Source organism: Gopherus evgoodei, chromosome 1 (genome assembly GCF_007399415.2).
Source record: "Gopherus evgoodei ecotype Sinaloan lineage chromosome 1, rGopEvg1_v1.p, whole genome shotgun sequence".
In the NCBI taxonomy this organism is placed as follows: Eukaryota; Metazoa; Chordata; order Testudines; family Testudinidae; genus Gopherus; species Gopherus evgoodei.
Window position 1 is genome coordinate 95,552,567 of NC_044322.1, and position 21,236 is coordinate 95,573,802.

A 21,236-nucleotide genomic window follows, 5' to 3' on the forward strand; every position below is an offset into this window, starting at 1 on the left:
TTACTCACTTGTATGCATTACTGTCATAACTGTAAGCAAACAGCATTATATAGTTAAAAGGTTGTACAAAATAAATTTACCCTTTTTTGTTAAATACTTCATGTTCTGTGAAATTACAGCACTCTTATCTTGTGAGTCCAAAAAGGAAAAAGTAGAGAAATCTTCTACGCCAACAGGAACTGCAAAGTTAAATATAAATGTGTTACAATTAGGAGTTGGAAAAAACATGATAACTAAACAGGCAAGAAAAGCATTTACCTGACATGGATATGAAATTTATGTATCTTCTCTTAGTGCCAAGAATAATGGGATTTATACGGGAAACTACATTATGCTGATCCATGAGGAAATCTACTGCATCCATATGATCGTTTAGCAAACCCTGTAATAGCAAAAATAAATCCCACTTTTCCATTAATGTAATAATTTTAAGATAAATACAAGATGAGCATTTATCTATAAAATAAAATTCAGGATTGTCTCTCTGTGTGTCAGTCTGAAGCCTAGAATATCTGCAGTGTTAGTGCGAAGAGATAGAAACAGCTACAAGCATGGCTGAGAGTTGTTTTTGTCCAGAAGATCACCAGATTCAATCATGAGTGGGATCTGAGGGCTGCTACTGTCCAATTTTTAAGTTCTCAAGCCACTGTGACTTTATGAATTACATCCACATGACAGCATGGCATGCATCTATTAGATCAATTTACCAAGGGTCATGGTGAATACTCCATCGCTGACAAATTTTAAATTAAGAGTGGATGTTTTCTAAAAAAATATGCTCTAGAGAAATTCTATGTCCTATATTATATAGAAGGTCAGAGCAGATGAACATAATGGTCCCTCCTGGCCTTGGAATCTATGAACTCACACCATGCCAGCAAGAGGAGATCCCTGGCAGCTGCAAACACCTCTGGCGTGATTGATACTGAGGTAGTATCGGTACGGCGCAGCTGATATGGAAGCCTCTTCTGGCTCTGGACTAAATGGTACCTACATAGATGTCAGAGTCAACCGTGGTGGCTTCTGCAGTATTGAGGCGGAGGAGTGCCACTGGATTTGTGGGCTTCCTTGTCATGACCCCGAAACTTAGGATGTTCTAAGTCCTCATGAACTGAGCGAGAAGATTTGCTTGACTTAGGTAGGATTGTATCTGACTTCTTGAAACGAATTTAGAGGAGAATTTGCTCTTGCATTTATGAAGGTTCCCTGCCTTCCCGACAAGACCCCAACAGGGGATCTCTGGGAGCAGATTCCTTTTTCTTAAGTCAGACCTTGTGGCAGGAGTTGCACTCCTTACTGAGTAAGGCTGATGTACTATGGGAGTCCCTCCTGGCCTGGGGGTCCAGAGGGCCCTGTGGCTTTCTCCATGAGGTTCTTCTTAAGATGAAGTTCCTTCCTGTCACAGGTGCAACTGGGAAAAGAGTGGCAGATACTGCTCCCTGCTGCAATGTAAGTTCCCTAAGGCACTACAGACAGTGTTGACAGTCATTGCTGACCAAGAAAGAGTGTGGGTCAGGAGGTACAGATTTTTAAGCCCGGAGTCCTGAGCACAGTCCAGTGCGTATAACAGGGATACAGTCGAGAGAGGGGGAATGGGACAGGGAATCTAACTAGAAAAATTAGCTAAAACTATAGAGTAAAAATCTAAACTACTTACAAAATATGCTATCTACCTACCTATAGGTCGAAGAATAAATGAAGACAAAGGTCAGGACACTGGAGGTTTAGAACCAGGTCATGCGCTGGTAAGAAGGAACTGGAAAGGCAGTTAGGTTGCTCCACCACAATTGGAGGCATGAGGGTAGCGAGAGCACATGCACAGACCAATGAATACTGCTTTTAAGAATTCTCCAACTCCAGGTGCAGAGTACATGTGTACCCACAGTGGAATACACATAGGAACCAGCATTTGAAGCAGCAGCAGCAGCACCTGAAGCCTTGTACACCTGTCCTTGTGAGCTTGGGAGTGAAAGATCAGCAAATGGAACTAAGGTGACCAGATGTCCTGATTTTATAGGGACAGTCCCGATTTTTGAGTCTTTTTCTTATAGAGGCTCCTGTTACCCCCTGATTTTTCACACTTGCTGTCTGGTCACCCTAAATGGAGCACTCAGAGACAGAGAGTGTCCTTTGCCCAGATATTTAAAACACTTTACATGTTAGTCCAATGTAGGGAAAACAACAGGGCATGAAACACATCTCTTTGAGAACATCTTTTTCTTTTGCAGTTCTCCCATAACACATGGAACCAACTTTATAAATGTATACACGATCCATACCAAAAACTATTCTCTGCTACAAGTTATACTAAGAACAAACAACTATAGTTATAAAGTTAACAAGGCAATAAAAATGGAGAAAACCCTGGGTCGAAAGGACTGAAGTGGTTCACTTTCAGAAAGAATTGAGGTGGTAGGCACAGCAGAGCCCCTGCTCTCAGGGACATTCAAAGGCATCTAGGGACTGACTAGTAGTGGGCACGTGTGAGATCCGGAAAGCACTGCTTGGAGAAGGTTTTACCAGTAGGCACCACCAGGCAGCACAGTACTCATAAGTGGGAATATGCAAAGCCACTCAAAGAAGAATCCCAAACACACAGAGCGCCTCATGGCAGCACACATCCCTTATTTGACACCCACAGAACTTTCCCAGCACAACACAACTCCAATACCACAACACTACCAGCACACAAAAATGCCCCCCAACACATATAGCCCCTCAGGGAAGCACATAGCCCTCATTTGCCACTTGCACAAATCAACACAATTCTCCCAGTCTAATCCCCTAGACACAAATCAACACAACTGCCCACACAACAATATATCCAGCACATACAGTAACCCCACTTGGAAGCCTAGAATATCTGTGGAGTCAGCATGAAGTGATGGAAACAGCTGTAAGCATGACTGAGAACTCTTTATGTTTAGAGTATCACCAGGTTGAATAATCACTGGGACATTCACATGTGTAACCATCCAATTTTTAAACTGTCAGCCATTTTTGACTTTTATACATACATGGTTTACAAATTACACTCGTATGACAGCACAGGATGGATGGATGAATTTGTATGAATTTATGTTTCTGTTTAGTTTAGAACTTTTATATATTGAATGCTAAGAGAGACTGCTTAAACTGAAAAGAAGTGTGTATTATTTATATACAAGAGATTTTAACATCTGAGGTCCTCATTTTCTTATGAATAGCTACAATTTCTCTTCACTTCTTGGCTGAAAACATCTCAAAGATTAACATGTACTTACTCAAACCTTAGAGTTTCAATAATCAATATGCATTAAGTTTCAAATTCATGAATGCAAATTAATGATGTCATTTCAGCTTTCATAACAATAATTTCAAATTACCTCATTATAAAAAATATAGGTAGTAATCATGACTGTAACAATCTATTGATAAGTATTTCACCTTACATTTTTTCATAAATGCTAAGCATACCATGAAAACTGCCCTCTGGAAGAACCCCATGGCATCAGTGATCCTCTGAAGAATAACTGTTTCTAACTCTGCAGCAGCCATCTCTTCACCATTAAAGGGCACACCATTGAACAGAGCTTGAGGCAATGGACCAAGGCCTGTCTTTTTATAGAAGGTTGCTCCTGCCTATTCAAATCAGAAATATCACAGAGTTAAACAGAATGTGGCTGACTGTAGTAAGAAAGAAAACTAATATTAAGAGACAATGAACACTAATGTCCAAGCACTCTGTGTTGTGGCCTACTTTTACATGAGTCATAATGAGTAAACTGAACTCACAATTCTGTTAGGATTTTTCAGAAAGCAGCTTGGAAAAATTAATCAGTTAAATAGTACCTGAAGCACACATTTATCAAAAAGGAGAGACAAAAACTCCTGTAAATTCATATCAAGGTTTTTTTAAACCTTTGTTTTTATATCACTCTGTGGCAGTCTTGCTAAGAGCTATTATTTATCAGGCATTATTTAAAGAATATTAATCAAATAAAGCACAGATAATTTTACAGATCAGACATGGTTGAAAATAATGCTTGTATGGACTTCTGCAGAAAATTACCTACATTATTATAATAGAAGAAAATATTCCCTTCAAGTACTATGCATAAAATTCAGCGCTCTATTTACTATTTCTTTTAACTCTGCCACTCTGAACTTCACCAACAGGGAAGTATGGTGACTTTCCTCTACACACAGTGATTGACCTTTATTTAATGGTATATTGATATATCTTCAACACAGACCTTTGATTACAAATTACAGAATACTTTTTTTAAAGAAACATCTATTGATAATAGAAGAAGCAACTACTGATAACAGAAACTATAAGTTTCAAGATAGACATATTTGCTCCAATTGTCAGAGCAAGTCTTTGCTTTGGAAAAATGTTTCACATCTGAAAATTACAGGAATCCAAATTAACAGAAAAAACAACACAGTTTCACTTTATGCCAACAATGTGACCCTCTATAAAAGAATTCTACTCCAATTTACCAATAATCCTACAACAAGAAGGCCAATTCAGTAAGATTTCAGTATAGGAAAATCAATGTATGAAAAAATAAAATGGGCTTAAATTTGATAGGATACATCCTACACCTCATATCTCAGTAAGGCTATGTCTTCACTACCCGCCGTATTGGCGGGTAGCAATCAATTTCTCAGGGATCGATATATAGCGTCTCATCTAGACACGATATATCGATCCCCGAACGAGCTCCTGTCGACTCCGGAACTCCATCAATGCAAACAGCGGTAGCGGAATCGACCGGGGGAGCCAAGGACGTCGATCCCGCGCCGTGAGGATGTTAGGTAACTCAATCTAAGATACTTTGACTTCAGTTACACTATTCACGTAACTGAAGTTGCGTATTTTAGATCGATTTCCCCCCCTAGTGTAAACCAGCCCTTAGAATGCCCACCTCCAGTGTATGTGATCTGGTGCTTAAATTAACTACAGAATGATTGCAACATTATACTTCAAATCATAAATCCTGGCTACATCGAACTAAAATTGTGAGAATAAATTATAAAAATGTTATTTTTTTTATTTGGAAGATTTGCCCTTAGTCTCTCACTGAACATTCATATCAGCAAGAGGGTATGCATCTCTAAAATCTTCTAGATAATCTTGGAACTCAAGACTTACATTCTAGTCTGGGGACTGCACAGATAATTCCCTATAGAAGGCCTCTTGTTTTCATTTACCAGTCAACTGTATGTGCATTTCAGCTTACCACATATGTAATCCTTATAATTTATGATGTCATGACTGGAAGCAAAATGTTCACAGTACATAGTCACTTTCTAAAGAACATAAACCTCATTTCCCCTCAGAATCAGGTGAGGGCTTGAAAAAGTTCCCTGGCAATCTCCCTGATTGTTCAGCATTACATGCACATACAAATGAATGATGTATGTTTGTGCCTTTGCTACCTCTTCAGTCTCTGACACTAGGAATCTTGTGATTCTGAGTCAGAATGGCCATATCCACCAGGCAGATTCTTTCCCAGGAAGATATGATTTGCCCAGAAGATAGAATTTCTTCTTTAGCCAGGCTGCTTGGGTATCCTACCACCTATCGCAAATGATACACATCTAATAAGCTTATCACTAGGTACCATTAATAGTAGCAGATATATACAGTAGATAGAAGTCAGCATTAAATATTATTCTTGAGGACAATAATCCAATGGACCCTTCCAACATTGCAATAGTCTGGAAAAAATTGCAACCCCATTGCATTTAAGTGTTTTAACTCTTAGAAATCATTAAACGCAAAACTGGTCTCTGTGCAGATTACTATTTCTTGCAAGTATTTTCTTAACATACCTTCCTTTTCTCATCATATTCAGAGTCAACACCCAGTATACTCTGAATATCAGCATGAGGGAACTCACTTCTAAGAACATTCCTCACATGGTTCACAGTAAAAACTTCTCCATCTTTCATTTCATGGTACATCTGTGAAAATTATAAAACAGATAAAAACCAAAGCTATTTTACCCTATATATTAATATTACTTTATCATTTATCATAACAATATACATTGTTTTTAAGTAGAATATAGGATTTGCCATCAGATCACTAGTCTAATTAGTCTACTATCCTATCTCTGGCAGTGGTTAATATCTTATACTGCAGAGGAAAGTACATCCAATACTCCAGGTCAGTTAGCAATAGTTTTAGTGACTGGGAATTCCTTTCTACTCCCTGTTCAGTCTTAGCATGAACTTTAGAAACAAAAGACAACAACTAGAAGAGATGCTCCTCCACCCCTGGCTAGTGAGCTCTGTCCCCCACCATCACAAGCAATCTTGTCATATAGTCCCATTTATACATTTGTCCAGCTCTCTCTTAAAACTAATTACATTGTTTGCCCTCACAGCTCCTATTGGGAGGCTGCTCCAGAACCTCACTCTTCCAGTGGATAAACACCTTCTAATTTCCAGCCTCCATGTGTTCATAGCTACTTTATAATCATTTGTTCTTGTGCCAATATTGTCCTTTAGTTTAAATAGCTCTTCACCCTCCCTCATGTTTATTCCCCTAATGTATTTAGAGAAAGCAAGCATAACCCCTCGCTGCCCTCCTTTTGCTAGACTAAACAAGCCAAGCTCTTCCAGACTCCTCTCTTACGATAGGCCCTCCATTCCTCTGATCATCATAGCAGCTCTTTGCTATACCTGTTCCAGTTTGAATTAATGTTTCTTGAACATGGGTGACTAGAATATACAGTATTCCAGATGAGGTCTTACCAGAGCTTTGTATAATGGTATTAATACTTCTCTCTCTCTACTGGAAATGCCTCACCTGATACGTCCTAGGATCACATTTGCTTTTTTCAGAGCCACATCATACTGGTGACTTATAATCACTCTGTGATCAACCCATACACCCAGGTCTCTCTCCTCTTCTATCATTTCCAACTGATAAGCCCCTGGCTCGCGAAGATAGTCTTATTATTAGACCCTAAGTGGATGACATTGTATTTGTACTACTGAACTTCATTCCATTTTTGTCACTCCAGTCTTGAAGGTCATCCAGATTTTCCAGATTAATATTCCAGTCCTCCTCTGCATTGACAATGTGTCCCATCTTTGTATCATGAGAAAATTTCACTAGCACACTGACACTTTTTGTTCCAAGGTCATTAATAAAAATATTCAATATAACTGGTCCCAAGACTGATCCCTGAGGAACTCCACTAGTAACCTCCCTCCAATCGGTTAGTTCATCTTTCATCATAACCAGCTGCCTTCTTCCTTTTAGCTAGTTCCCTACCCATGTCACAATCCAATGGCCCCCTCCCCTTAGGGAGTCCCCTGGGACTTAAAGAAATTAATTAAAACCATAATGAACGCCGGGGATCAATTAGCATGGGATTCTGTATGCTCACAGCTCCAACAATATTTAACCCAACAAGTCTGTAGCATACAGGAGAATGTGCTCCATGGAGTCTGGTTTGGGGAGATTCATCCCCACTCTGGAATCCCCTGAGGACAATGTCCTTTTCGCCATTTCTGAAAGCTTACTAATTGAAAGTGCACGGGCATAATCTGCTCCTTCACGGCTTTCGGTCCCATAAAAAAAATATGGGACCCTGCTACAAAAATCCAACCAGGCCTTTGGGAAGGCTGCCTCTGGGACTGGGTAGTCCACCGCAACGCATGGGAGGTGGGTCCCCCAAATGACATAGCTAAGCAGTATGTGCTGACTGCATCCTCGGACTATCAGCACATATAAATTGCAAAAGGCAACACCTGGCAACTCTGGCCTATAAAACCCCCTCATATGGTGTGTAAAGAGAGGGCAGTGCCAGGCCACTTTTATAAGGCAGGTCGACACATCGAGTCATAAACAGATAGTTAAGGGTTAATGCCTCTTTTACCTGTAAACGGTTAAGAAGTTCACCTAGCCTAGCTGACACCTGACCAGAGGAACCAATGAGGAAATAAGATGTTTCAAAAGGAAGGAGGGAAGTTTCCTTTGTTTAGTCAGTTTCAGTCGGAGTGAAAAAGATCAAGGAACCAGTCTCTTATCAGAGTAGTAAGTTTTAGAAAAGGATAAATAGGTTTATGTTTATTTCTTTGTAATCTGTCTTGTGCAATTAGAGGAAGAATCAAATTGGGTATTTGGCTATTTTCATTGGTGTAATTAAGTTTTTGCCCAGGGGAACATCCTCTGTGTTTTGAATCTGTTGTCTGTGAGAGTAGCTTGTACGCTAATCCCTCTCAGAGGGTTTTCTTTTACCTTTCTTTTCTTTAATTAAAAGCCTTTTTTTTAAAATAACCTGATTGATTTTTCCTTGTTTTTAGATCCAAGGGGGTTTGATCTGGATCCACCAGGAGTTGGTGGGAGAAAGGAGGGGAGATGGCTAATTTCTCCTTGTTTTAAGATCCAAGGGTTTTAGATCTATGTTCATTAGGAAATTGGTGAAGTCTCTCAGGGCTACCCAGGGAAGGGAGTGCTTGGGGGTCGTGGCAGCCAGACCAGATCTAAGCTGTTAATTGAGCTTAGAGCTGCTCATGCAGGTCTCCCACATCTGTACCCTAAAGTTCAGAGTGGGGAAGGAACCTTGACACATCTATTAAAAAGAGGAGGCATCAAAATATGCCCCCATCACAACACATCTGTTTACCAATACATCAGCGTGTGTCTGGAAAACCACCGACCCCAAGTTGCCTCTTAATTTACTGTTAAGGTCACAAACACCAAATTTTTTGGTGCATTGGCCCGCCGTTCTGCAACAAACTGTTAATGTTTCTAACTATGTTGTGTTCAATTTTTCATAAACAACACCCAGTGTTTCCTCCATTAGCACACACTCAAAACCAGCTTTCAGTATTCCAGACAAATGCCTCCTCCTTCACAGTATTATGACATATGTTTAACCAGGAGAAAGCTGCGTTTGCCACCATTCGAGTGGGGCATCTGTGCCAACGGGGGGATGTATTATGCTATATAACTAATAAAGCCAAAAGTCATTACTGGCTAGTGTATGCAATTGTTGCTGTCCTAATAATTTTATATATACTATATTGCTGTTTATATAAAAGGCCAATAGTAAGCCTCACCACCATACTAGGGGGAAAATGAAAACCTAACTGGTGACCCCTCCCAACAAAATGTTGATTCGGATCAAGGGGGGGTATGTCACAATCCAATGCCCCCCCCCTTAGGGAGTCCCCTGAGAAGGCAGATCAGCAATGTATATTGCTAACGCTGTTGCAAGCATCGCAAAGCATTTTGGGGAGAGTCAAAGGTGTGTGAGTGAAAAGTGGAAGTTTCCTCAGAGAGTTTGGGAGAACAAGGGGGAGGGGGAGAAGAAGAAGAAGAACAACAACAAGGGGTGAACTCAACACTGTAGCTAGCAAGCTCAGTCCGAAGATAAGAAGCTGACTTCTGCCCAAGGCCAGTTGCTACCTGCCAAGAAAGAAGGGCGGAAGTCCAACCCCCCCACCAGCCAGCCGTGAGAAGAGAATGAAACACAGAGTTGCAGAGATAACAATGAGAACAGTGAGAGCAACAGTAGAGGCCAACAGAAGGGAAAACAGTCTCCGGAGCCGAGATGTTTTGGGAAACAAGGAAGGCCACAGCAAGCCTGTTTGGACTGGCACAAAAAGCACCAGGAACATAGGGCCCTGAATGAAAACGACCCCAAAAGAACCCAAGACTTATAACCCTCCCAAAAGCTGAAGCAAAGGGGAGAACACAGCGGATTCTTGGATGGCCTGAGCCCAGGACAGTGCTCCCTATCCACCCTTCCCCCCTTTCTTCAGCTTACATTACATCCAGCTTTGGGCTGGGCATATGCGAGTAAAAAAGTGGGTTAGGGCTTGGGGCATTAATGCTTTTTTCTTTCTTTTGAGTGACATGGAAGCTTTTCCAGCATTCTCTGCTGTCATTTTATTATTTTATTAATAAAGCTTTAAAATTCAGACACCTGGTGTGCCTTGTCATCTTCTCCCCAAAAAATCCTGTGGCCACAGCCTGATCAACTGTGGTCCCAGGCAGAATGGTAACAAAAATCTGTCACTCCTGCCTTACTATTCTTGTACTAATCCCCATCTTCTCTAACTTAATTATTTTCCATGTGGTATTATGTAAAATGCTTTACTGAAATCCAAGTATATTAGAACTACTGCATTTCTCTCATCTAAAAAAAACTTATTTTCTCAAAGAAGGAAATCGGGTTAGTCTGGCACAATCTTATCTACCTTTGGTAAATCCATGATGTATTACATCTAAGGCTATATTTTAGTCATGAGTATTTTTAGTAAAAGTCATGGACAGCAAACAAAGAGGTTCCCAGCCAATGGGAGCTGCAGGGGCGGTGCCTATGGGTGGGGGTAGCGCACGGAGCTAGAAGGTGAGGGAGGGACACACATCACTGCTTCCAGGGAGCCCCCCCAAGGTAAACACCACACAGAGCACTTACCTTCTCCCCTGCCTCAACTCCAGCCCTGAGCCCCCTCCCACACGCACCCAAACTCCTGCTGCTGTTGCTGGAGGGGCGGGACGGTGGTAGCCACTGCAGATGTCACGGAGGTCCTGGAAAGTCACAGAATCCATGACTTCTGTGACCTCTGTGACTAACTCGCAGCCTTAGTTACATCAACTATTCTGTTTACCTCTATAAATTCAATAATTCTTTTCCTCACAGTTTATTCCAAAATTTTGCCTATTAACTGAGATTTACAGATCTGTAATTGTCGACATCACCTTTTTTTAACCTTTTTTTAAATAGAGGTACAATGTTAACATTTTATGACTAGAGAAAAGCTATCTCTGAACAGATAGATTTACTAACATCCTAGCTACTGGACTAATAAATCTCAGTATTCTGCTCTTTCAGTATTCTGACATGAAAATTATCCAGTCCACCTGATGTGGTCATTTCTACTTCTACATATCCATTTCCAGCTGCTGTCCTGCCTTCACGCCCATGTTCAATATTTAATGAAAACCAAGGCAAAGAATTCATTTAGTTTTTGGGCCATATCTAGATTATCTATAATCTCCTCCCTCTCCATGGTACACAGCAGCCAAATCGTATCCTTCCTTATTCTCTTTTTATTTATATAACTAAAAAACCCAACCTTATTATTTCATTTAATTTAGCAAGTCTCACTTCATTTCTTCATTTTCTAATCTCCATGATGTAGCTTTCTTTGCTGGTAAATACCTTCTTCTATTCCCTAAGGGCTCTCTATTTACTTTTGAGATGGTTATTCATACTGTTAAGTCTGGAGTCTTTGCCCATGTAATTTCCCCCCTTGCTTGAAATGTAAACTGCAGATAGCGTCTATATAGCTGATTCAAAGAAATCCATAAGAACATAAGAACGGCCGTACTGGGTCAGACCAAAGGTCCATCTAGCCCAGTATCTGTCTACTGACAGTGGTCAATGCCAGGTGCCCCAGAGGGAGTGAACCTAACAGGTAATGATCAAGTGATCTCTCTCCTGCCATCCATCTCCATCCTCTGACAAACAGAGGCTAGGGACACCATTCTTTACCCATCCTGGCTAATAGCCATTTATGGACTTAACCACCATGAATTTATCCAGTTCTCTTTTAAACACTGTTACAGTCCTAGCCTTCACAACCTCCTCAGGTAAGGAGTTTCACAAGTTGACTGTGCGCTGCGTGAAGAACTTCCTTTTATTTGTTTTAAACCTGCTACCTATTAATTTCATTTGGTGACCCCTAGTTCTTGTATTATGGGAATAAGTAAATAACTTTTCCTTATCCACTTTCTCCACATCACTCATGATTTTATATTCCTCTCTCATATCCCCCCTTAGTCTCCTCTTTTCCAAGCTGAAGAGGCCTAGCCTCTTTAATCTTTCCTCATATGGGACCCTCTCCAAACCCCTAATCATTTTAGTTACCCTTTTCTGAACCTTTTCTAGTGCTAGAATATCTTTTTTGAGGTGAGGAGACCACATCTGTACACAGTATTCGAGATGTGGGCGTACCATGGATTTATATAAGGGCAATAATATATTCTCAGTCTTATTCTCTATTCCCTTTTTAATGATTCCTAACATCCTGTTTGCTTTTTTGACCGCCTCTGCACACTGCGTGGATATCTTCAGAGAACTATCCATGATCTTTTTCCTGACTTCTTGTAGCTAAATTAGCCCCCATCATATTGTAATTCCAAGTCTCATCTACATTTAAATACTTGAGCTCTTCAATCCAGCCGACTTCTTTCACTAATTTTCTTAATTTCCCAAAGTCTGCTCTTTTGAAAGCAAAAACCATAGCTCTTTACTTGGTTTTGACTATCCTTCCATTTAATTTAAACTGAATCAGGTCACGATCATTTGATCCAAGGTTAATTCCCATGACTGACTCTTCTGTGATGTCCTCGCTACTTACAAAACTAAGTCTCAAATTCCATCACTTCTCCCATTATGACAATTCCCAGTAGTATTTCTCTCTCTAATAATATTAAATAAAGAGATCTCTCTCTGAGTCTGGCCCCAACAGTCTATGGCAGACCCCTAACACTATACCAATAATACTATCTCTTTTACAATCCTTCCCAAAAGTGAGTTTGACCCAGATTCTGTTTCATCCGTGCCATCACTTCTTATTTCTTTACAGTTTATCCCACAATTAATATACAACACTGCCCCTCCATCTTTATTTCTTTCTCTCCTAAACAGTATATACTCTTTAATATAGCTAGCGAACAGGAGTGGCTAACAGAGGAGTTTGGCGAGGGAGTTTACAGGGGGAATGCGAGCAAGGGCTAGATACACCTAACATTCTTTGCACTTAAAGGTCAAAATACCGCTTGATAAAAACAAAGCACCAACAAAGAAACAAGCTTTGGGGGTATAATTCCCCACTCTGAACCTTAGCGTCCAAAAGATGAGGTACCAGCAGGAATTCCTCTAAGCTCAATTACCAGCTCATTACTTGTAGCGCTGCCACCAACCAGGAGTTCCAGTGCCTGGTACACTCTGGTCCCCCCAAAACCTTGCCCGGGGACCCCCAAGACCCAGACCCTCTGGATCTTACCACAAGGAAAGTAAACCCTTTCCCTCACCGTTACCTCTCCCAGGCTTCCCCTCCCTGGGTTATCCTGGAAGATCACTGTGATTCAAACTCCTTGAATCTTAAAACAGAGAGGAAAATTCACCTTCCCCCCTCCTTCTCTCTCCTCCTCCCAGACTCTCCCTGAGAGAGAAAGTAATCCTAACACAGAGAGAAATTAACCTCTCTCTCCCCCTTCCCTCCTTTCTCCCCACCAATTCCCTGGTGGATCCGGACCCAGTCCCCTGGGGTCTCACCAGAATAAAAAAAAATCAGGTTCTTAAACAAGAAAAGCTTTTAATTAAAGAAAGAAAAAACAGTAAAAATTATCTTTGTAAATTTAAGATGGAATATGTTACAGGGTCTTTTAGCTATAGACACTGGGAATACCCTCCCAGCCTAAGTATACAAGTACAAATTAAAATCCTTTCAGCAAAATACCAATTTGAACTCCTTCCAGCCAAATACACATTTGCAAATAAAGAAAACAAACATAAGCCTAACTCGCCTTATCACCTAGTACTTACTATTTTGAATCTATAAGAACCTGTATCAGGGAGATTAGAGAGAAACCTGGTTGCACATCTGGTCACTCTCAGAACCCAGAGAGAACAACCACCAAAAACTAACAGCACACACAAAACTTCCCTCCCTCAAGATTTGAAAGTATCCTGTCCCCCGATTGGTCCTCTGGTCAGGTGACAGCCAGGCTCACTGAACTTGTTAACCCTCTACAGTCAAAAGAGATATAAAGTTCTTCTGTTCTACTATCTGTTTATGACAGGGAGTAAAAAGAAAATGCAGGCAGAAGTCCAGCCACAGAGTGGGAGCTACCCAGTTTCTTGCACCCAATGCAGCATGTATGATTACCTGCCCTGTGGGCTGGTGGCATATGCATGCATTCAGTGCAAGGTGCTCCTGACCCTCAGAGACCATGTACGGACTTAGGAGAAGAGAGTGGCTGAGCTGAGGGAGACAGAAAGGTACACAGATGAGACTTTCCGGGACACAATAGAACAGTTCCCCCCTGGGTCTGACAACTTCTGTGCTGTGGAGGAGGATGAAAGCCTCAGGGAAGGAGAACATCCAACCGGAGCAGAGGGAAACAATCCCATAGTTGGGACCCTCCTCCCAGATGATGTTGTGGCATCCTCTTGCACTGAGGAGACTTCTCCGAGGGAGAGAACTCCAGTTATTATCAAGAGACCGGTATTAGTAATGGGCGATTCGATCATTAGAAACACGGATAGCTGGGTTTGCGATGATCAGGTGAACAGCATGGTGACTTGCCTGACTGGTGCAAAGGCTGTGGCTCTCTCGAGACATCTAAATAGGCTTATGTGTAGTACTGGGAAGGAGCCGGTGGTCATGGTACATGCAGGTAACAATGACATGGGGAAGGATAGGAGAGAGGTCCCGGAGGACAAATTTAGACTGCTTGGTAAGAGTCCAGAACCTCCAAGGTAGCATTCTCTGAAATGCTTCCAGTTCCACATGCAGGGCACAGTTAGACAGGCAGAACTGCAGAGTCTCAATGCATGGATGAGACGAAGGTGTAGGGAGGAGGGGTTTAGATTTATTAGGAACTGAGGAAGCTTTTGGGAGAGGGGGAGCCTATACAGGAAGGATGGGCTCCACCTAAACCAAACTGGAACCAGATTACTGGCACTTAAAATTAAAAAGGTTATAGAATAGTTTTTAAACTAAGGGCTGGGGGAGAGCCGACAGGTGCAGAGGAGCATGTGGTTCAGACATCCCTTAGGGGAGGATCTATAAATGGAGATTCCCTATGTCCTAATAAGGAAGAGAGGATGGAAAATGATAAAATACAGGGAGGATCTGATGAGAAACAGGCAAATGAAAAAAAGTCCTATTCAATTATGTCATGCAATAGGGGACAGCCAAAAAATGACACGTTTTTTAAATCTTTATATACCAGTGCTAGAAGTCTAAATAATAAGTTGGGTGAACTAGAGTGCCTAGTATTAAATGAGGATATTCACAGAAACCTGGTGGAATGAGGATAATCGATGGGACACAGTAATACCAGGGTACAAAATACATCGGAAGTACAGAACAGGTCATGTTGGTGGGGGAGTGGCAATATATGTGAAAGAAGACAGAATCAAATGAAGTAAAAATCTTAAATACACTGAATTGTACTATAGAGTCTCTATGGAGAGTAATTCCATGCTTGAAAAATAAGAATATAGCAGAAGGGTTATATTATAGACCAACTGACCAGGATGGTGTCAGTGACTCTGAAATGCTCAGGGAGATTAGAGAGGCTATTAAAATAAAAAACTGAATAATAATAATGAGGGATTACAGCTATCCCCATATTGACTGGGTACATATCACCTCAGGAAGGGATGCTGAGATAAAGTTTCTTGACACCTTAAATGACTGCTTCTTGGAGCAGCTGGTCCTGAAACCCACAAGAGGAGAGGCAATTCTTAATTTAGTCCTAAGTGGAAGTGGAGCACAGGATCAGGTCCAAGAGCTGGACCGCTTGGTAACAGTGACCATAATATAATTAAATTTAACATCCCCGTGGCGGGGAAAACTCCACAGTGGCCCAACACTGTAGCATTTAAAATGAGAAGGTTAGTGAAACAAAAATTAAAAGGTACAGTACCAAAAGTAAAATCCCTGCAAACTGTGTGGAAACTTTTTAAAGACACCATAATAGAGTCTCAACTTAAATGTACACCCCAATTTAAAAAAACATAGTAAGAGAATCAAAAAAGAGCCACCGTGGTTAAACAGCAAAGTAAAAGAAGCAGTGAGAGGCAAAAAGGCATCCTTTAAAAAGTGGAAGACAAATCCTAAAGATGAAAATAGAAAAAAGCATAAACTCTGTCAAATGAAGTGTAAAAATACAATCAGAAAGACCAAAAAAGAATTCGATGAACAGCTAACCAAAGACTCCAAACGTAACAGCAATTTTTTTTTTAAATACATCAGCAGCAGAAAACCTGCTAAACAACTAGTGGGGCCTCCAGACGATCGAGATGCTAAAGGAGCACTCAAATACTGTAAGACCATTGTGGAGAAACTAAACAAACTCTCTGTATCGGTCTTCACTGTTGAGGATGTGAGGGAGATTCCCAAACCTGAGCCATTCTTTTTCAGTTGATAGATTTGAGGAACTGTCCCAGATTGAGGTGCCATTAGAGGAGGTTTTGGAATAAACTGATAAACTAAACAATAAGTCTCCAGGACTTCATAGTATTCACCCAAGAGTTCTGAAGGAACTCAAATGTGAAATTGCAGGACTACTAACTGTCATCTGTAACCTACCATTTAAACCAAATGACTAGAGGATAGCTAATGTGATGCCAATTTTTTAAAAGGGCTCCAGAGATGACCCTTGCAATTACAGGCCTCACTTCAGTACCAGGCAAATTGGTTGAAACTATTGTAAAGAATAAAACTCTCAGACACACAGATGAACATAATTTGCTGGGAAATAGTCAAGATGGTTTTTGCAAAGGGAAATCATTCCTCACCAATCTAATAGAATTCTTTGAGGGGATCAACAAGCATGAGGACAAAGGAGATCCAGTGGATTTAGCATATTTAGATTTTCAGAAAGCCTTTTACAAGGTCTCTCACCAAAGGCTCTTAAGCAAAATAAGCAGTCATGGGATAAGAGGGAAGGTTCTCTCATGGATTGGTAACTGGTTAAAAGATAGGAAACAAAGGGTAGGAATAGATGGTCAGTATTCAGAATGGAGAGAGGTAAATAGTGGTGTCCCCCAGGGATCTGTACTGGGCCCTGTCCTATTTAAGATTTTCATAAATGATCTGGGAAAAGGGGTAAACAGTGAGGTGGCAAAATTTGCAGATGATACAAAACTACTCAAGATAGTCTGCCTGGGACTTAACTATGACGAGCTACAAAAGGATCTCATAAAACTGGGTGACTGGGCAACAAAATGGCAGATGAAATCTAATATTGATAAATGCCAAGTAATGCACATTGGAAAACATAATCCTAACTATATATATACAATGAAGGGGTCTAAATTAACTGTTACCACTCGAGAAAGAGATCTTGGAGTCATTGTGGATAGTTCTCTGAAACCATCTACTCAATGTGCAGTTGCAGTCAAAAAGCAAACAGAATGTTGGGAATCATCGAGAAAGGGATAGATAAGAAGATAGAAAATATCATATTGCCTCTATATAAATCCATGGTACACCCACACCTTGAATACTCCGTGCAGATGTGGTTGCCCCATCTCAAAAACGATATATTGGAATTGGAAAAGGTTCAGAAAAGGGCAACAAAAATGATTAGGGGTATAAATGGCTTCCATATGAGGAGAGATTAGTAAGACTGGGACTTTTCAGCTTAGAAAAGAGGCGACTAAGTAGGGATATGATAGAGGTCTATAAAATCATGAGTGGTATAGAGAAAGTAAATAAGGAAGTGTTACTTACTCCTTCTCATAATACAAGAACAAGGGGCCACCAAAGGAAATTAATAGGTAGCAGGTTTAAAACAAGCACAAGAAAGTATTTTTTCACGCAACGCACTGTCAACCTCTGGAACTCCTTGCCAGAGGCTATTGTGAAGGCCAATACAATAATGGGGTTCAAAAGGGAGCTAGATAGATACACGGAAGATAGGTCCTTCAATGTATTAGCCAGGATGGGCAAGAATGATGTCCCTAGCCTGTTTGCCAGAAGCTGGGATTGGATGATGGCAAGGATCAGTTGATGATAACCTGTCTGTTCATTCCCTTTGGGGCACCTGCCATTGCCACTGTCAGAGGACAGGATACTGGGCTTGATGAACCTTTGGTCTGACCCAGTATGGCTGTTCTTATGTATTCCAGCCATGAGTGCTATTCCACAATGTTTCTGTAATCCCCATAATATCCAGTTTGACCTTCTGCACCAGTAATTCCAGTTCCTTCATTTTACCGCTGAACTTTCTTACATTCATGTACAAGCATCTCAGTTCCTTCCCTCAGACCACACCTAGTTTTTTAGCTGGATTAGGTATAGTCCTTTTACTAACTGTACCACCTACGTGACTACTACTCCAATCAATATTTGTAATTTCTTTTTCCTTGCTATCTCTTATCTTACAATGTTTCTTTATTCCCTATTATATCTCTGTTTAGCTGATTTTCCTCCTCCTGTGTACTGAAGACAGATGTGGATATTTCACAAGTCTCTCCCAACCTTCTTCCCTCATCTACTTCTTATCAACTGTGCAAGACTGGATGCTAGAAGGTTAATACCCCAGATCAGAGGCCGGCAACCTCTGGCACGTGGCTTGCCAGGGTAAGCACCCTGGCGGGCTGGGCCGGTTTACCTGCCGCATCCACAGGTTCGGCTGATTGCGGCTCCCACTGGCCGCAGTTCACTGCTCCAGGCCAATGGGGGACGGGAGGGAAGAGGGGAAGCTCTGGCCAACATATGCCTGTGCCACTTCCCGCACTTTAGGGGCCCCAGGGCCCTGGGCTAAGGAGGCCCCAGGATCCTGGCCTGCAGCTCTAAAGCCCCTTTCAGAATGTGGCCCTGCGAGCGTGGGCCAGAGGACTCAGGGGGAGCAGGGGCAGCCATGCAGTCAGCAACTGGAGAGAAGCACTGCTTTCCCCTTCAAAGCCGGCCAGGGAGAAACAGCACCTTAAAGGGGAAAGCACCGCTTCTCTCTGGCAGCTGGCTGCGTGGCGGCCCCTGCTCCTCCTGAGTCCTCTGGCCCGTGCTGGCAGGGCCGCATTCTGAAAGGGGCTTTAGAGCTGCAGGCCAGGGCCCTCTTAGCCCAGAACCCTGCATCCCCTAAAGCCCCTGTGTTCCATGTGACCCTGCTTGCTGGGGTGGGGGGCAGCTCCCAGAATTGCAGCCATCGGGGTGGTGCTGCGCTGCACTTAGCCACCTGCACACCTCCTGCACCAAACAGGAGCTGCCCCAGGTAAGTGCTCTGCACCTCCTGCCTGCCTCAGCCCTGAGCCTCCTCCTGCACCCCTGCCCTGAGCACCCCCCCACACCCTAACTCCCTCCCAGACCCCGCACTCCACCCTGAGTGCCCTCCCACACCCTAACTCCTTCCCAGACCCCGCACTCCACCCTGAGTGCCCTCTCGCATCCTAACTCCCTCCCAGACCCCGCACCCTGAGCACTCTCCCATACGCTGCACCCCCATCCCTGAGACTCAGGGGTAAGCCTGGCGCACCTCTCCACCACAGTACAGTACAGTACATGATGTCTTTTGTCTGCCCCAAAAAAGTGTCCTTGGAATCTAACCCCCTGCATTTACATTAAATCTTATGGGAAAACTGGATTAGTCTAACATCATTTCACTTAAAGTTGCATTTTTCAGGAACATAACTACAGCGTTAGGTGAGGAGCAGGGCCGGCTCCAGGCCCCAGCACACCAAGCATGTGCTTGGGGCGGCATGCCGCTGGAGGCGCTCTGCCGGTCGCCGGGATGGCGGTAGGCGGCTCTGGTGGACATCCCACAGGCGTGCCTGCGGGAGGTCCACTGGAGCTGCGGGACCAGCAGACCCTCCGCAGCCACATCTGTGGGAGATCCACCGGAGCCGTGGGACTGGTGAGCAGCAGAGCACCCCCCACGGCGTGCCGCCATGCTTGGGGCGGCAAAATGGCTAGAGCCGGCCCTGGTGAGGAGTTACTATATATGGTTACAGAATTTTTTAAAATCTGTTTGCACCCAATTCTCTAGTTCAATTTCTTTTTGTCAAGAGTCCTCAGAGATCCTGTACTTCAAGTCAACCCATTTATCCCTTGTAAGTCCCTAAATGTTCCCTAAATTTCCCTTCTGAAGCCACTCCCTCTAGCCGAGGATGTCAGACTTCTCTCCCAACATCTGAGCCTGGAAGATTTCCATATTCTTTCAGAGACATGAATAGAGTCAACCAGACTAGGCAAACACTTGTATAAAGAAAATGTCTTACCCAGTCTACCCCATTTTCTATACCACTGAATGACCATGGAAGTCCTCATAAATCATAAGGCATGACCTAAACAACTTTGGAATATCATTATTCCAGTGTGTGCCAGAACACAGACAAGAAGACATGCATGAAAAGGCCATATAAAGAGTCCCAAACTATGACTGCACATGAAAATACTGCCTGCTGAAAGGTATGTTTACCTTCTCTTAATCCTTGAAGAAAATTTGTAAATAGACAATATTACCAGAATGAATTTGTCTGAGGAGCAGGAAAATGTTTTCAGTAAGATATCCTGCAGCAACCTAATATCCACTTTTAGAACAATTTTGTTTCCAACTAAAGACAGTCACAAGGAGGAGAAATTCTGAATTTATAAGAAAGCAAATAGTTTTAAAAAGTATTATGCATTATTTTTATCTATTTACTGGCACTAACATTTATCATGGATATAAAGGCTTGAGAAGTATCAGATTCTTCTGCAATGTAGTTAAAAGCTCTCAAAAGAGCTACTCCAGCATCCTCATTCCCGTCGATTTCTTCATTAGTATTTAAGATGAAAACAAATCCAATTCTGTAGGGGGAAAAAAACCTCTGTAAATATTCTTATCTGGCTTTTTAAACCTTATTGAAAACAGACTGAAGATATTGCAATTTCTCATGATTGTTCAGAGACAAACAATGTGAGGATTTTCTACCAATATCCTACAAATTAATATCTGCAATATTCAATATTATAAAACGTACTTGCATAAATTAGGACTATTTGTACTGTTTCCTCCAAAGTTTACAGAGAGTGGGCTCTTGCTTTACAAAATTATTGTTTCATATATGTTGTGCTCTCCAGATTATTTGTAATGTACAAAATTATTGTTTAATATATTCTGTGCTCTCCATGTAATTTATGGAACTAGGTATAAAAGTACACTGCAATGTTGACTAATTATGGTACCAGTTCAATTGTACAGATAAAAAACATATAGCTGGGCTCCTGATTTAAGTCAACCACAAAAGTTTATAGACATACATTGAATTTTTTAAAGATTTTTGTCTCAAAATGGCAATGAACTCGTGGGGCCAAATTTAGAAGTGACATAAGCTGAAGTTTAAGTTACACATAAATAAGTTTGTAAGCGGACGTAACCTATGCTCCACTACAGTGGAATGGCAAGGAATGGCAAACAGAAGCAGAGTGTAATTTCTCTTTCACTGTCTTGTTGGTTGCTTTTCTTGTTACAACCATGCCCTTCCCAACAGTCT

The 21,236-nt window shown here is 41.8% G+C and overlaps 1 protein-coding gene across 2 annotated transcripts in view; it reads right to left on the bottom strand.

Moving 5' to 3' along the window:
• The window catches only part of UGGT2 (UDP-glucose glycoprotein glucosyltransferase 2), a 292,503-nt gene that overhangs the window by 160,601 nt on the left and 110,666 nt on the right, over positions 1-21,236 (bottom strand). For both annotated transcript variants that reach the window (XM_030567566.1, XM_030567556.1), the window contains exons 15-19: positions 20,415-20,550; positions 5,824-5,955; positions 3,457-3,621; positions 259-382; positions 81-179 (exon numbers count right to left, since the gene is read on the bottom strand). In XM_030567566.1, coding sequence (XP_030423426.1) covers positions 81-179; positions 259-382; positions 3,457-3,621; positions 5,824-5,955; positions 20,415-20,550 — 656 coding nt within the window. The remainder of the gene's footprint in view (positions 1-80; positions 180-258; positions 383-3,456; positions 3,622-5,823; positions 5,956-20,414; positions 20,551-21,236) is intronic.